This window comes from Columba livia, chromosome 19 (genome assembly GCF_036013475.1).
Source record: "Columba livia isolate bColLiv1 breed racing homer chromosome 19, bColLiv1.pat.W.v2, whole genome shotgun sequence".
Taxonomy (NCBI): Eukaryota; Metazoa; Chordata; class Aves; order Columbiformes; family Columbidae; genus Columba; species Columba livia.
In genome coordinates, this window is record NC_088620.1 from 8,684,560 (window position 1) to 8,701,124 (window position 16,565).

Genomic DNA, 16,565 nt, shown 5'->3' on the forward strand with positions numbered 1-16,565 from the left:
GCCGGGAGGGTGAAGGACTCACCGGTGTCCCAGGGATGCCAGGGTGTCCCCGTGGGCCAGGGCGGCCACTGTCACCCTGCAGACACCAGAAAAGGCCAGGGTGCTGCACGGGGCAACCCCCAGCCCTACGTCCTTCTGCAACCCAGCCCCTTCCCCAGGTGGATTTTCCATTGAAAAATCAGGAAATCACCGCAAATACTCATCTTGGTTCCTGCCATCCACCCTGTCCTTACCTGCTGTCCCTTGGGTCCTGGCCTCCCTGGGACACCATGGGGTCCTGGCTTGCCCTAGGAGATGTGACAGGGTGTCACACAGGGTGACAAGAGACCAAGGGGAGGGAGGAAAAGAGCAAAACCCCTCACTTACCTTGAAGCCATCATCCCCTTGCTGGCCTGGGTCACCCCCACTACCCTTCTCGCCCTAGGAGAGAGTGAGGGAGAACATTGGTGACAAAGGGGACACTAGAACCACCCTGGGACACCAGCCTGGGCTGGGGGCTCTGCCCCAGAGGGTGGGCACAGGGACCCCTACTCTGGTTATTGCATCGGGGACATCTCCTTGGGTGGGCAATGGGGCTTTTGCTGCCTGACGCTGACAAGAGGCACCTGCATGGGGACACATTTTCCTTGGCCAAACATCTCTAGTAAGGAGCTGGAAATGGGAAATTCTGTTATGGCTGGCTGCAAAGCATCTGGAAGAAAAACCAAACCCAACCATCCAATTTGGTAGAATTAACTGTGCCCATATTGCTGGGGAAGTAGGATGATGCAATAGAGCGTCTGCCTCCCCTGCTCAGCTGCGAAGGCAAAACTGAAAGTATTTTATCCCAGACTAAAATATCATTCCAGGAAACCTTGGAAGTTCCTAGGAAACACGCTGAAAAAATACAGAAAACTCCTTGTGTGCTAAAATCTGGTGGAGCAGGAGCAGAAACCCCCACACAGCAGAAAGCCCTGTGCAGCTGCTGCCTGCAGCCCCCCCGCCTGCTCTCCCAGCTCTGGCCTTGCTGAACGCCCTGGCTTTTAACTTTTGCCATTGCTCATTTAGCTTGCAATAAATTGAAAGCTTTATTTATTACTGGGGTTTCATTTTCCTGAAGGCTACAAGCAACTACCCGCCGCCAGGGACTACTTGTCGCTCTTATTTACAGCCTCGTGGCTGATGGATGGGACCGTGAGGATGCGCTTGGTTTCTGGGGCCAAGGTTGGACCCATCAGCTCATCAGTCAGCAGTTGTGCGAGAACAGGGGATTAAAAGATTGCACACTTCTGCTTGCCATGCCACGAGGCTGCTAAAAAACATGGGTTTGGAGAAAATCTAAAGGTCCCACCTCCCAGTATCAGGGGATGCCGTGGTCAAGCCCCAAAGAAGGATGCTGCAGTGACTGGGCTTCAAGAAAAGGGGAATAACTGATTGCATCCCACTAATTAAATGCAAACTGTGCCCAGAGTTCTCACTGTACCGAGGGCATGTCACCCACCTTGTGTCCTTTGGGACCAGGGTCTCCTTTCATGCCCTTCAGCCCCGGGATGCCCTAAGAGAGAAACGACATGGCACCACATCACACTGCGGCTGAGCCAGGAGGGACCTCACCACAGCCGAGATTGCCACAGGGATTCTGAGGATTTCAGGCAGTTTTAGAGACTTTGAGGCATTTCTCATCAAATCTGTGATTCTTGCTTTCAGTAGGATCCCTCAGCAAACCCCATTAAAAATGCAGTTCAGGTGCCTTGGCTGGTTACAGAACACCCCAGCTTTGTCTTGTGAAGCTTCCAAAGCTGGGATTTTTATTTTAAATACAGAAAAAGCCATTTCCAGTAAGTAAAAAGAAATATTTCAGTAGTTTTGTTGGCTCATGCTGGCTGCTGCAGTGCAGCTGGTTCCTCCAGCCATGCAAACCTGGGTAGGTCCCGGCTCGAGCCAGTTCTCTGTCAGCACTCGGCACTGCCAGTCATCAGATGCTTAACTGGAAGGATTTGGCTTCTAGAACAATACATTGGAAACTATGTGATTTGCCTGACTGCACACACAGTGCTGCGATGCTCATTTGGGAGCAGAAGGCAAGATGAAATGGATGAGCAATGGATGGATGAAACACCCAAAAACTTCATTTGTTTTAAATAACTCTCTGCTTTGGTTGTTTGCAGAGCAAGGTTGCATGGGACCCACGGGAGCCAAATGGGGAGCACTGGCACCCCAAAACCTTGGAGCTAATACTCACATAGAGTCCTTGGGGGCCCTGAGGTCCTTCTGGCCCCTCGTCACCTGGGTAGCCCTGAAATGCAAAACCAAGAGAGCCTGGCTGGGGCACAGTGGTGCAGTGAGAGCAGGGCAGGAGTGATCCCAGTGCCTCTTGCAGGGAGAGCAGCTGGGGTGTGGGAGACCCCCCCATGAACTGGAAGGGATGGGGGAACAGAGCCCTCCAGTGACATGATGCCTCTAATCATAGAATCATTTTGGTTGGAAGAGACCCTCAAGAGCATTGAACCCAACCATTAACCCACCCCTGGCACTACTCCGTGTCCTTGAGAACCTCATCTCTGTCTGTCCAACTGTCCAGGGATGGTGACTCCAGCACTGCCCTGGGCAGCCTGTTCCAATGCCCCACAGCCCTTTGGGGAAGAAATTGTTCCCCAGATCCAACCTCAACCTCCCCTGGCGCAACTTGAGGCCGTTTCCTCTGCTCCTGGCACTTGTTCCTGGGGAGCAGAGCCCGACCCCCCCTGGCTCCAAGCTCCTTTCAGGCAGTTCAGAGATCAGAAGGTCTCCCCTCAGCTCCTGTTCTCCAGCTGAACCCCCCAGGTCCCTCAGCCGCTCCATCACACTTGTGCTCCAGCCCCTCACCAGCTCCGTTCCTTTCTCTGAACTCGCTCCAGCACCTCAAGGGCTTTCTTGACCTATTCTCTATGTTGATATACCTTCTATTTTGACATATTGTCTATATTGACCCATCCTTTTCTAAACCTGGGGCTCAGGCAGGTGGGAGCACCCCCAAGCTGCACCCCCAATCTGCACCCCCAGCAGGGCAAAGCCAACCTACCTTGGGTCCCCGGGGACCTCTCGGGGGCCGGTGGCCCACCCTGCCTCGCTTGCCCTGGAAACAACAGATTAAAGACTCATGAGCAATTCAAGTGTGTTAAAGGCACTAAGCTGTCTGCCCCATCTCCCTTGCTGTCCCCCCAGGGATGCTGAACCCCCAGCAAACTGGGGCCCCTCTGTAAGACCTCTGCGGGTTCCCAGCATCAGCTTCGTGCCTCCCGCCACCCTGCATGGGGACAACGGTGCCATTTACCCGTCTGCCAGCTTCTCCAGGGGCCCCTTCTTCCCCTTCACGTCCCACATCGCCCTGGGTGGAAGAAGAGATGGGAGACATGGGACAGCAGCAGCCCAGTCACATGGCTGGGACTGGGGACAAGGGGCTGCTGCCTGCGTGGGGAGGGGAACAGAGCTACCAGGCACTGTGGGACCCTGGGGATGGACACCAAGGCCATGATGCAGAGCTGGCACATAAAGGGGAGGTCCCCTGTCACCCCCCAGGGACACCTGAGCTGGGACAGAGGCAGCCCTGTGAGGCTGAGGGCTGAGCTGGGGATACTTGCCAGCCCCTCACCCAAAAACCAGCTAAGGCAGCCCAAGATCATCTCAGGGCTCTGTGTTTGCCAGATATGGATGTGCAGCTGCCTTCATAGTGGGGAGAAACAGGTTCACCTGAGGTCATTCCCCCTGGACCACAGCAGGGTTGACCAGCCCAGGCTCAGCCACCCATGCCCCATGGCCAGTCCCCCTCAGGTGCCACCCGCAGAGGACAATTTCAAAGGTACCTTTTCTCCTTTGCGACCTTTCCGCCCTTTCAGACCGGCTTGTCCCGGAGACCCCTAATAATCCCAAAGGAGAAGAAAACCCATCTGTAAGGATAATGTTCCAGGGACGTGCCCCCTCCAGCCTCCCGCCCGCTCTCGTCACAGTGTGCACAGGAGGATACTCTAAGCTGATGTCTCCATTTGGGATTTTTGCCCCTTTTCCATAGCAGGCTGGGCGAAGAGGAGCTGCATGGCTGTTTCACAGGAGCAGGAGGTGATGCCCACATAGCAACTGGCTGTAGAGGGAGATTCTGGTACCCTGCGACCCACACCCAGGAGCACCAGGACATCCCCATCCCCTTCCTCACCATTTGCCCTGGTTTTCCTGGCTTGCCCGGCTCCCCTTTCGCACCTGCCATGCCCTGGGAAGCAAAACAAAGATCAACCCAACTCTGCAGAATAACTTCTAGGGTTATTCAACCAAATCCTGGGCTGCAAGAACAGCCGGAGCGGAGAAGGGGCCAGAGGAGCTCACTCACCTCAGTGCCACTCGGCCCCATGGCTCCAGCTTCACCCGGTGGCCCAAGAGGACCCTGAGGTTAATTTGGGGACAAAACACAAGGTTGGAATCAGCTCCAGGTTACTCAGGGGAAGGCAGGAGGGTGAGTACAGAGCCAGCTGCCTTGCCCCAGGGTCTGGACTAGGTTGTCCCCCCAGGGACCTCTGGGAACATAGCTATGCAGGGGATGGCCATCCCACAGGGATGTCCCCTGCATGTCCCCAGGCAGAGAAAGGAGTTACCTGCCGGCCTGGATCCCCCTTGCCACCCGCTACTCCTCTCACTCCTTGATGCCCAGTGTACCCCTGGAGCCCAGGGACACCGGCCCGTCCCTGGGGACCTGCTGCACCCTGTGGAGCACAGAGATGAGGGGACACTGACACCCCCGTCCAGCAGTCGCCCCTTGAGGGCACATCACATCCTCTCCCAGCAGAAACAATCACCCGAGTTAAGGGCATGTCGCACCCAGGCAGAGCAGCATCGCAACACGGGAAAACTGGGATGCAAATGGGATTTATCCTGCAGCTGAGAGCAGGGCAGCAATAAGACACCTGCGGCTCTGCACACATCAGAACCCCAACCACAAAATGCACCTCAGAGCAGCACAAGCGCTCCTGAGCACAGGGCAGTTCCTGCAGCCCCCTGACCTTACAGACACCCATGGATTCACTCTGTGAAAGCAGAACAGGGGGAATCCAAATGCCCTGGACCTGCATCAGGCAGACTGCAACAGCCGAGCATTAATTGCACAACAGCTGTGGCGCTTATGCATGGTTTTTAATAGCTGTATTAAAGTGCCTTTAAGAAGCTTTGGCTCTAGGAAAGCCAAGGAAATGATGACTCGGTTAAAGCCATTGCTGGGCAGGACACAGGAGACGTGTCCCGGCACTCCGGCTGGCAGAGGCCACTTTGTGGCCACCCCAGCAGGTGATACCCAGCCCCAGGCTCGGCTGCTCCATCACAAGGTGTGACCAAACCTCTTTTCCAGGGATGTTTTGCCAGAGCAGGGCTGGTACTCACCACCAGGCCAGGCTTGCCGCTGTCTCCCTTGACTCCATCATCTCCAGCGAGTCCCTGTGGGGTTGTTGGGGATTTAGAATCAGCCTCTCACCACCACGTGCGTGGTGCTCAGGCCCTCTGTGAGTATTTTAAGCATCATCTCCCTTGCAGCGTATTCAGCTGCCCAAAGGTCATGCCCAGGCAGCACCTGGCTCCGTATGGGAGTGGATGTGATGTGACAGCAAGAGCTGCTCTTCCCCAAGGCACCCCTGGGTGTCAAACTGAAATGGTCTCACTTTTGGGGTGAGGGCATGTAAGTACCTCCTGGGAGTCAGTACCAAGCTGTGAGGCATTAAAACCCCCTTCTCACTGCTGAACCCCCTGGCCTGGATAGTTAAGGGGCAATAAATCCTTTGGGCTTTTGTTTGTGTTGGTAACAGTGGAGCACTGGGAAAGCCTTTGGGAGCTCTACAAGATCCTGGGCATTGATACCTCGAATCCAGCAGCACCAGCAGGTCCGTTCATGCCTCGTGGCCCTGGATCTCCCTGAGGAAGGAGGAGATACAGTTCTGTCCCTGGCAAAGCCCTTCCTTGCCTCGTTGACTTTGGATCTCAGGCAAGAAAGCAGGGAGCGCCCCCATGGCAGGTCCCCCCGGTCACCAGCCTGCCCAGGCCTGACCCAGCTCCAGCACGTGGCAGAAAGCAGAGCTTGGGAAAAGACCAGAAAAAGGCTTTTCACCCAGAGATGAAGGGTCGGAGCCATCACCCTGCTGTACCTTCACTCCCTCGGGACCGTCGTGCCCAGGAGGACCTCGGAGACCAGTCACACCCTATTAAGGGCACAAGCAAAGGAGCCATATTGACTCAACCCTGCCCAGTGCTCCCAGTCACAGCCATATCCCCCCACCTGCCACGCCAGATCTGTGATCAGCCGAAACAGGAGGAGGGAGATGAGCTGACTTACAAACCATCCTCTGGCTCCAGCGGATCCCGCAGCTCCGGTGACACCGACCTGGCCCTGGGACAGAGCAGAGCCAGGCTCAGCGGGGTCCCAGCCCCAGGGGGCTGGAGGCAGCACCAACCCCAGCTGCCTACTAAGTTTAAACCATCCCCTTGTACCAACAAGACCCAGTTTTGGTGTCATGCCTGTGAGCCATGTAGCTCCCTATATTTACAGAGATTTGCCGGTTCCCAGTATTTTCTGCAGCCCAAAGTTTCCCGTTGGGGGTGAGCCTCGCTCCTTGGCACCCAGCGCCCAACCACCCACCTGGGGGGACACAGGGAACCCAGGGGGCTGGGGCAGATCCTCGCTGTACTTGCCAGCAAACCTTCCTGGCCCTTCTCTCCTTTGTGGCCTTTTTCTCCAATTTCTCCCGCAGCAGCTCCTGGACCAGGTGCTCCAGGAAGACCCCTGGGACCAGTGTCACCCTGCTCGGGGATGGAGACAGAGGTGTCACCACAGAAGAAAAAAAAATAGCAATTAAATGAGCCTCTGCATGGAGACAACGTGTTTCACCCTTTCAGTGGGTGCTGCACACCTGAGGGTGCTCAGGAGAGGTGCTGATGCCAGGTCTGAGCCCCACATCTCCAGTGGTCCACAGCCACATGGACAACACTGTCCTGCTTTGCCCCCACAACACCAAACCAAGCAGCTATGGGTGTCCCCAAGGAGGGACAGCATTAGGGGCACTCCTCACCTTCTGTCCCTGTGGTCCTGGCTCACCCGGGTCTCCAGCATCACCGGTGTCACCCTGCCCAGAGGGGAAATATCAGCATCAGATGCAGCCGTTGCTCCCCAGCCCTGACCTGGCAGGGTTAAAAACTGAGCTCTGACTTCCACAGGCTTCCCCCTGCTCCTCTGGCTGGGATTTTGGTGCTGGGTATGAGACAGCCCCACAGTGTCACCTGCCCCAGGAGGCCACACCCAGCCATGACCCATGCCAGCCCAAAAGCAAGTGAGAACAAAATGTTGAGCACAGCACCTTACCCAGCAAGGAGACCCCAAAGCATCAGCCCCCACCTTCCCCAGGGGCACCTCAGTCTGCCTGTGGCAAAGCTGTAGCAGGGCAGCTGTTCAGAGCACTGACACCTTTTCTGTCCCCATCCCATCCCCTGGCAGGGACACTGGTGGGCAGTGGTGACCACCCTTGTGTCACCCGGCTCACCTACCTCCTTCCCTCGCTCCCCGGGCCTCCCTGGTGGCCCCTCTGGGCCATCGTCTCCCGGCTCTCCAGGATCCCCACTAACGCCTGGAGCTCCGCAGGTTCCTGCCTCTCCCTGGATGGGATGAACACAACCAGCATTATTCTTGGCTGATTTTCCAGCTAAGCCTGGCTCTGGTCTCTATCATTTCTCACTGCACAGACACCCCAGCTTTCCTTGTACCAGGTGTCCCCAACTTTGAGGGGACCCCAGACCCTTGCCCAGCAACATCAAACTCCAAGCACGAGCGTGCTGGAGGGGGATGATTTCAAATAGCCCCACATGGATTTAGGTGCCAGCCCCTGTGGGAACCCACCTGCTCGCCTTTAGGTCCCGGGTGACCCTCGGCTCCTGGTGGTCCTGGTGGTCCCTGGGGAGGAAACACACAGCCCAGCATGGCTCGTTTACCCCACGTTGCACAAAGCTTCTGGTTCAGCTAATGCAGACACAGCTTTAACCTTCAGTTTTAGTTGAGGATCAGCATCCTCCTCCCTTCGTTTCCCATCCCCGGGGTGGATCGCAGGGAGATGCAGGCTCTAGAGTGAGGGGAGAACAGGGCTCCCACACTGACGTACCTGCTCGCCATCCAGCCCGCTGACACCCGCTTCCCCAGGATGTCCCGTGTCACCCTGCCAGAGGACACACAGACATGAGGACAGGCAGCCCTGGTGGTCCTCCACACACAACCACTGCCCCAGCCCCACAGGAGGGCTTGCACGGCTCTTATCTCACCTCGCACTTAAATCCCCATCCCACTGAGCAAAGCCAGTGGCCAACTGGGAGGAAGACATTCCCTTTGGGCAACCAGAGTGAGCTGGGCAGCTCCTGACTCACAGGGCCAGCAAGGGGAACCAAAGCACATTCTCTGTCCTTACCTTCTCTCCTCTCATCCCTGAAGGTCCTTCAGGTCCATTTGGACCTTCCCGTCCCTGAAAACGAACAGTCCACATCAGCAGCAAGGTATTGCCTTCAATCATGAAGCCTTCGCAGCTCCTGAGTGTGGGTGGCAGAGGCTGGAATCCCGCATCCCATCACATCCGCATGGACAGAAAAACCACTCACAGCTTCTCCAGACCCCTTGCACCAGCTGCCCTTTCCCTTCCCTTTCTGCAGGTGCTTTTGGAAGCTCCCCAAAAGTGTTGCACCAGCAAAATTGTTGCACCCCGCTGAGGCAGGAGATCATGTTGGGCATCAGTTGAAGGAGCCACATCTGCACTCACCGGGTACCCAGGCAGGCCAGCAGCACCAGCCACTCCAGGAGCCCCCATTTCTCCTGCTGAGCCAGGTTTCCCAGGGACACCATCCAGCCCCCGTGGGCCAGGGACACCCTGCAAGGCCAAAAGGTGACTTAGCACCTGGAAACACAGTGCGGGGTGCAGCTCCAGAGAGGTCAATGCCAGTGGGGGCCCCGGGCCTGAAGCAGTTGTGCCACCATGGGTGGTACCAGTGGCTCATCACTGTGTGTGCAGGAGGCCACTGCTGTCCCCTTGCTCAACTTGTGACCACCCAGCTACCCATGCAGGGTTTGGGTCATTCTCTGCCCTGTGACCAGACCAGTGTGGGTACCCATCTTTCACCCCATGGGACATCACCCATCTTCAGCCCACAGAGCATCTCTGTGAGCTACAGCTCTCCCACTTACCGGCAGCCCTGGAAGCCCTCGAGGACCTGGGTCTCCTGCTCTGCCCTGAAATGAGAAGGGTGCTCAGCAGCATGGTCACAGCGTGGGGACACAGGGGACCACGGGCAGGGTCAAGTCTTGCTCGGACAAACCCCGCGTGCCCAGGCCAGCTCAGCGGTGTCCATGCAGCAGCACGACAAAACCCAGCTGGCAATGAGCAGGACCAGGGTCTTGCCTGCTTCTACAAATGGGTTTGGGGTCTATGTTGCTGAAGCACACAGTATATATTGTAGAATATTGCACATCCATGCGGGATGGCAGGGGAGGGAGCGGAGTGAGCTGGGTACATGGGAGCACACAAGCCCTACCTACCTGGGAGCCGGGAGCACCTCGTGGACCAGGGGGACCTGGCAGGGCCTGTGGGAGGAGAAGGCAATGACAGCCCCACACCACAGCCCCCACTGCTCCCCCCTCCCCAGTTTAGCCCCTTGATCCCTGTAGCAAAGGTTTGCCATTTTCCTACAGGAAGCCCAGCAAAGGCCACTCGCTCTGTGCTGGGGGGAATGGAGCTGCCCAGGGCGGCAGCAAAGAGCACTCACCTTGGGACCAGCTTTTCCTGGAAATCCCGGTGGGCCTTGGGCTCCCCTCTCCCCCTGTTGGGAGGCAAGAAAGATTTCCTTTCTGCTGTTATGTTTTAATGCAGTAAACTCTTAAAGAAAAAGACAATCCAGCTGCCTGATGTCTTATAACAAACTAAGGGAGTTTGGGCAGATGAAGTGCTGGACAACCATCAGTTCACCCAACATACATTCATAGAAACATAGAATAGTTTGGGTTGAAGGGACCTTTCCAGCTCCCCCAGTGCCCCCCCTGCCATGAGCAGGGACATCTTCACCAGCTCAGGTTGCTCAGAGCCCCGTCCAGCCTGGCCTGGGATGTCTCCAGGGATGGTTCATCCACCACCTCTCTGGCCAACCTGGGCCAGGCTCTCACCACCCTGAGGGCAACAATTTCTTCCTTATGTCCAGCCTGAATCTCCCTTCTTTAGTTTAAAACCATGACCCCTTATCCTATCATAACAGGCCACGCTAAAACGTCTGTCCCCATCTTTCTTACAGAATGTGGGAGCCACCTGCAGCTGTTCCCCTCCTGACACCTGCCTGGTATGTCTGATGGAGACCATTTACAAACATCACCCAAACCCATCCACTGCGCTCAACAGCCCAACCCAGAAACATTGCTGAAGCCTGGACCCCCACCTTGGCGCATCCCTCACCCCTGTGCTGGATCTCCCAGCCCTACCTTGTCTCCCCTGCGCCCCGGCCTGCCGCGGTCACCAGCAAGTCCTGGGTAGCCCTGTGGAGAGGATGGTGTTAGGAGGCAGCCAGGGCATCTCCAGGGTTTGGGGGAAGGTGGATGCCAAGGCTGAGCTCTGGCCTGGGGACAGACAGGACCCTGGCACCACAGGAGCACTGCCTGGTGGCAGCACCATGTCCCCCCAACCTGGCTGCTGCCCATGGGCAGGCAGGACCGTCCCCCCCTCCATGGGCAGCTCCGTCACTCACGTAGGTGCCAACAGGTCCCTGCAGCCCCTCCAAGCCAGGTTTCCCGGGCAGCCCCTGCCAGGCGAGACAATGGCATTAACAAAGCTCCACTCCCGGGATGTGGGAGGGCATCTTCCCAGCCTTGGTGTCCACACCCGAGCTCGTGCAACCTCACAGGTTCCGCCATGGCTGCCCAGAGCCTCTCAGGGCTGTTCACCCTCATCACTGCCCCAAACAGCCCTCCCAGCACATTCATGCCCCCCCAAGCCCCAGCTCTCACCTTTGGGCCCAGGGAACCCGGGTCTCCGTCAGAGCCAGGTTTTCCCAGGGAACCCTTTGGAAATATTCGGGAAGGAGGTGTCACTCAAAAGGCTGAGATGAGACAAGCCCCACTGAACCCCTCTGCTGCTTCTGTGCTCACAGACATGTGTGACCTGCTCCAAACCGGGTTGTTGGGGCTGGTGTCCCCCATGAGACCTCACTAGGCTTGGAGAAGCTGCAAAGCCCCTTGTGCAGCCTGATTCTCTCCAGAAACTATTCTGCTCTTCCCCACCCCCAGCTATTCCTGCCACTGAGGCTTCTTTATGGTTTTTAATAAGAAAAGATCCTCTGTCGGTCCACAAAGAGGGGGCAATCCTTTATCCCCCACCAGTGGCATCCATCCTTGCTGGACACCTCACTGACTTCCCACCCACGCTGCTCGGCAGACTAAGTAAAAAGTAGGATTCACGCAGAAAGAAGGTTTTTCCTTACTATTGATCCAGGAGGTCCTGTGTGTCCACGAGCCCCCTGCGAGCCAGCAAAACCCTGGGAGAAAGGGCAGAAGTTGAGGAATGGAGGGAAGGCAGGAGGGATGGAAAGGCTTTTCCCTGGGAGTTTGTGGTCTGAGACCAACCCAAAGCCAAGCCCAGTGCCCAGGAGAACAGCTCAGCCCATCAAAGGCAGTGCTGGGGCTTCCCACTTCAGACCAGCTCTTTGGTTCTTATTGCTGAAGTAGAGCGGCTGTGTGCACACAGAAAACACCCACACGCACAGCCAGACAGCTCATGGCAAATTCAGAGCATCTCTGACCCAGAGCAGAACATTTTTCATATTTTGTTTTGAGGGTAACGTCAGGTTGTTTTTGGTTTTGTTTTTTGTTTTGTTTGTTTTTGTTTTCCACTTTCGCATCTCAGAGGAAGAATAAACAAACCCGACAGAAGGGAAAACTTGCTGCCAGCCCAGGTCTTGCTGATGGGCCTGTTTAGGATAGGAGCATCAGGGGTAAGCAATCATTTTGCAATAGCCAGTACTTAAACGTGCTGCTCCGTTCCCGTTCAGCACAATGCTTGGCAGGTCCCTGCCTGCAGCCGCAGCCAGAGGAGCACCTGGGCCACCCACCACCCGCACCCCATCCCATGGACATGCTTTTGACGCACATGCCCAAGGGGAGAAAGCTGAGCAGAGGGGATGAAGGGCAGAAATCAGGCAGCCATGCAACTCTACTCACCGGTGGTCCCCTTCTGCCTGGGTTGCCTGTGGTTCCTGGGAGACCCTGTATCATAAGGCAGGTGATGATGAGGATGGGGAGGCAGAACCGCCTCTCCCAGTCCCACTGTGCCAGCCCACACACATAGCGATGTCCAAAATGGTTTCAAGGGCCACAGGGATGGAGGAGTTGGAAAGCTCCCCCCTCTTGCTGGGCTTTGTTAGCCCTCTTGACACAACCCCCCACCCCAGCCCTCACCCAAGTACAGAGTGGAGGATGGGAACCTGGGTACCAGGCTTTCCTTCTGCGCCTTCTGCTCCTGGGATGCCCCGCAAGCCCTGCAAGTAGAGTCTGGTCTCAAGAAAGGGGAGTCCCACAGCTGGGTGCCCCCACCAAGGGTTCATCCAGCTCCACAGCTCCCCTCCAGTATTAAAAGGTGCTGAATCAATGATGACATGGGCCCCTGGGTGCTCATCTGGTCTATACTGAGCCCTGGGTTCATTAGCACACAGCTCATCCCTGTACAGCTCCTCCTGCTCCATCCCACCTCAGGATGCGATTGCTGGGAAATAACAGAAGTGTGGGAGGAAAACCACTCTTACTGTGAACACTCTGACCATGTATTTTACCCCTTTTGCCCCAGCTATTTATTCCTGGCTCCTTCACCAAGTACAGCTTCACAGGATTTTCTTAAAAAATTGTTATTTCCTGAATTTTCTATGCCCACGGTAGGAGGGAAGTTGCAGGTGGATTGTCAAAATGCTGTGTGCAACGTGCAAAAGCCCAAGCTGCTCATCCCCAGCTTATCCTGTGCAAATTCCTAAGCAGAGCCTGACCCTGTGATCTATCCACACTTGGGAATGCTGCTTCCTGAGAACTGGCTTCTCTGTCCCAGCACCAACAGCACCATGTGCCAGCACAGGGACATGGGACATCTACTCACGGGCAGCCCGGGGTCTCCGACCAGCCCACGCTGACCCATGCGGCCCTGCAAAACAGCAAACGTTAGGAAAAGCATCCTTCTGCCAACAATAACACTGCATATTTTGGGGCCTTTCCATGGCAAAGCTGCCCCCCAAGGTGCCCCATCTCTGCCCCAAGCCACCCGGCAAGGGGGCTGCAGGGTTGTTTCAATCTCTCACAGCCGAAGACGCTCCAACATTCAGCTACAAGTACCAGCACCCATTAGTTACCCGGGCTCCCCGTGGTCCTGGAGTTCCCTTTGGGCCATCAGGTCCTCGGCCTCCCTAAAATTCACAGGGAGGGACACATGGTCACTTGGGTCACCCTGCAGCACCTCCCAAACCCCCCAATCCCAGGACTCATCCAGCCTCCACCACCTCTGTGGGTGGTGTGGGGCTGTGGCAGGCGCAGGGATGTCACGGAGGGGTGGGGGAACAAGAGGCTGTGGGTGCAGCATGGTGCTGTCCCCTGGGTGCTGGGACCATGCAGGAGGTCACAGGCAGGGTGGCCACATCCCTCCATGGGGAAGCAGGGGACACAATGGCTGGCACTGACCTTGGGTCCCTCGCTGTTGTTCAGCCCTGCCAGGCCCATCTGGCCTTCCTGCCCCTGCAAGGAGAGAGGAGAAGAGTCCGTCAGACTCCTTGTGAGCCCAGTCTGACCCACGTGCCAACAGGTGCCACAATTCAACTGTGCCCTTGGTTTGAGCTGTTTCCTTTCCCTTTGCTGGGACGCTCTCTGCCTACAGAAAAGCTCCCTGCATTTGAGCTACTCACACCAAGAGGTGCTGCAGTGAGTTGAGAGAAGGGAACGGAGCTGGTGAGGGGCTGGAGCACAAGTGTGATGGGAGCGGCTGAGGGACCTGGGGGGTTCAGCTGGAGAACAGGAGCTGAGGGGAGACCTTCTGATCTCTGAACTGCCTGAAAGGAGCTTGGAGCCAGGGGGGTCGGGCTCTGCTCCCCAGGGACAAGCACCAGGAGCAGAGGAAATGGCCTCAAGTTGCACCAGGGGAGGTTGAGGTTGGATCTGGGAACAATTTGTTCCCCAAAGGGCTGTGGGGCATTGGAACAGGCTGCCCAGGGCAGTGCTGGAGTCACCATCCCTGGAGGGTTGGACAGACGGACATGAGGTTCTCAGGGACACGGGGTAGCACCAGGGCTGGGTTAACAATCTTGAGGGTCTCTTCCAACCAAAATGATTTTATGAAACACCAGTACTGCCAGGTGGGCTTTTGACTGTGGTGAGCCTTCAGCCCATGGAAGGAGGAAGAGGGTGGTGGAGATGCCCAGGATGCTGGAGGGGAGCCAGGATCAGGCAGCAGGAGAGAGCAGCACTGCATGATATGGCTCTGTAATGGGTGCTGAGCCATGGCATCCATCGCTGGGCAGGGCTGGGACAAGGCAGCGCTGCCCATCCTGCCCACATCCTGCAGGGCTGCCCCTCCCCACACCACCCACCCCATGGCGTGACACTGGGTGCACATGTGTCCCACCACGCGTCACCCCAGAGCAGCCACGGCACTTACCTCTGGTCCCCGGGGTCCTGCTGCACCGCGGGGGCCGGGAAAGCCCTGTGAGCCGACCTGGCCCCGAATCCCAGGGGGTCCTTCAGCTCCCTGTGCTCCGCAGGGACCCTGAGGAATAAGATGCAGAATGTCCCAGTGGGGCTCACAGGGGCCCATCTTGCATGAGCTGCAAACAGGAGGGGGAGCTGGTGCCTGGGGTTCCCCCACCCGTGGACAGGAGCCCCTGAAGAGCCCTTCGCTTGTTGTCCCACTTCTCTGTACCCCCAGATTTTGGCAGGAGGTTGCTCTGGGTGAACACTCCACAACCCTGCTTGGAGAGCATCCCTGGGACAGTATAACATTTTTAAACAGCCAAAGCAAGACGGAGCAGGGAAGGATGGATCAGGGGCAGCAGCTCTCACAGTTCTCCAAAGCAAATGCCTCTGGGTGCCTGGACATCCACATAAACTCATCCACTGGCAGGGAAATAGCACATTTGAACACCAGAAAGGGCACCAGCTTGAGGAACTCCCCCCACAACCCTGGGTACATGGTACCTTGTCTCCTTTGGCTCCCAGGTCTCCCTTGGATCCACCTGGACCTCGACAGCCCTGCAAGAGCAGAGGGTAAGCTAAGGGAACCACGCTATGCCTCTCCTTGCAATCCAAGTGTGCAGTGCATGCAAAGAAAGTTAGTTTTGCCCCATTTAGATCACAGCTTTGCTCCCAAGGGGCCTTTTGGAGCTGAAAGTAACTACATGCAGGATCTGCTCCCCATGGCAGGGGAGATCCAGAACTTTTGGGTTCATTCCTACCAAAGCATTACTGCCACAGCATCCCGTGCCAATCCCACCCCCAGCACCCAGCTGCAGGACGATGACAAGCACCTTGTCCTCATCACTGTGCCCCTTGACACACATTAAAGCATTCCTGCTTCCCTTGCTGCCTGCCCAAAGCAGAAAATAGCTTAAGGATGCACCATGCTGTCTCAAAGCTCCTTTTAGCAAAGCCAGGCAAGGCCAAGTGCAGCTCTGCCTTCCCAAAGCACTGCATTTGCCACCTATTCAAATGTCAAGTCTTAATACCGGCATAGCACACAAAGCTGGTGCTTTGGGCTGCTGTAATGCAGCTCTCCTGCATCCCAAGCCGGGCATGGCATGGGTTCCATCACTCACCTGCTCTCCTTGGGTGCCTTTTGAACCTGGCAGCCCAATAAACCCCTTCAGAGGGAGACACAAAACACAAGTTAAAAAACAAAACTAAAAACACAGCAAAATATCACATGCCATGAACTCATGGAGGCTGGCAATGCTCCCACAGGTTGGGAAGATGTTGATAAATTGGAGACAAGGTTCAGCTTTGCAGAGCTGTTGCTGCTGATGCCACAGTGGGATTTGCTCCCCAACGGGGACCAGTGGATGCAAAAGCCCTCCCCAGGCTGCCCCCACCCACACAGCAGCCACTAGTGTGAGGATGAGGTTCCTGTTAGCCTCCGAAATGCACAACCTGCATCCCACCCTGGATCCCTCATCCCTCTCGCAAGGACCAGTTTTCAGCTCTGTGTGTCAGGGTTGCAGCAATAAGAAGCAAATGCACTGATGGCCATGCTCAGCTGGGACACCTCGGTGACGAGGGAGGCCAGGCTGCCCTGGCCTTGTCACCCTTGTCACCCCCAGCAGCCCTTGTGCCCCATCAGCCCTGCAGGAGGCTAGGATGGCAGGGGGAGCAGGGCATCCCACCCGGTGCTTTGGGGTGCTGCGAGGGGGAAGACAAGGGTACCCCGCACCCAGCCACCTGCTCCCATGGACTTACCCCAGGGCCCTCCTGTCCCAGCTGTCCCCTCAGCCCGGGGACACCGTCTGTGCCCTGCAAGAGCAGTGTAGGATCAGGGAGCATCCAACCCCAC

General features: G+C 56.7%; 1 protein-coding gene across 5 annotated transcripts in view; it reads right to left on the reverse strand.

Annotated features, from left to right (window-relative positions):
- LOC106146053 (collagen alpha-1(I) chain-like) overlaps positions 1-16,565 on the reverse strand; it is a 70,595-nt gene that overhangs the window by 3,368 nt on the left and 50,662 nt on the right. For 3 of the 5 annotated variants that reach the window (XM_065035979.1, XM_065035978.1, XM_065035975.1), the window contains 38 exons: positions 16,472-16,525; positions 15,835-15,879; positions 15,218-15,271; positions 14,682-14,789; positions 13,712-13,765; positions 13,387-13,440; positions 13,137-13,181; positions 12,478-12,531; positions 12,215-12,259; positions 11,479-11,532; positions 11,006-11,059; positions 10,747-10,800; positions 10,484-10,537; positions 9,781-9,834; positions 9,554-9,598; positions 9,203-9,247; positions 8,781-8,888; positions 8,436-8,489; positions 8,136-8,189; positions 7,877-7,930; positions 7,528-7,635; positions 7,056-7,109; positions 6,679-6,786; positions 6,323-6,376; positions 6,135-6,188; positions 5,851-5,904; positions 5,380-5,433; positions 4,602-4,709; positions 4,340-4,393; positions 4,169-4,222; positions 3,822-3,875; positions 3,293-3,346; positions 3,041-3,094; positions 2,222-2,275; positions 1,481-1,534; positions 367-420; positions 234-287; positions 23-76 (listed from right to left, as the gene is read on the reverse strand). In XM_065035979.1, coding sequence (XP_064892051.1) covers positions 23-76; positions 234-287; positions 367-420; positions 1,481-1,534; positions 2,222-2,275; positions 3,041-3,094; positions 3,293-3,346; positions 3,822-3,875; positions 4,169-4,222; positions 4,340-4,393; positions 4,602-4,709; positions 5,380-5,433; positions 5,851-5,904; positions 6,135-6,188; positions 6,323-6,376; positions 6,679-6,786; positions 7,056-7,109; positions 7,528-7,635; positions 7,877-7,930; positions 8,136-8,189; positions 8,436-8,489; positions 8,781-8,888; positions 9,203-9,247; positions 9,554-9,598; positions 9,781-9,834; positions 10,484-10,537; positions 10,747-10,800; positions 11,006-11,059; positions 11,479-11,532; positions 12,215-12,259; positions 12,478-12,531; positions 13,137-13,181; positions 13,387-13,440; positions 13,712-13,765; positions 14,682-14,789; positions 15,218-15,271; positions 15,835-15,879; positions 16,472-16,525 — 2,277 coding nt within the window. The remainder of the gene's footprint in view (positions 1-22; positions 77-233; positions 288-366; positions 421-1,480; positions 1,535-2,221; positions 2,276-3,040; positions 3,095-3,292; positions 3,347-3,821; positions 3,876-4,168; positions 4,223-4,339; positions 4,394-4,601; positions 4,710-5,379; positions 5,434-5,850; positions 5,905-6,134; positions 6,189-6,322; positions 6,377-6,678; positions 6,787-7,055; positions 7,110-7,527; positions 7,636-7,876; positions 7,931-8,135; positions 8,190-8,435; positions 8,490-8,780; positions 8,889-9,202; positions 9,248-9,553; positions 9,599-9,780; positions 9,835-10,483; positions 10,538-10,746; positions 10,801-11,005; positions 11,060-11,478; positions 11,533-12,214; positions 12,260-12,477; positions 12,532-13,136; positions 13,182-13,386; positions 13,441-13,711; positions 13,766-14,681; positions 14,790-15,217; positions 15,272-15,834; positions 15,880-16,471; positions 16,526-16,565) is intronic. The other 2 variants (XM_065035977.1, XM_065035976.1) reach the window with 2 other exon arrangements.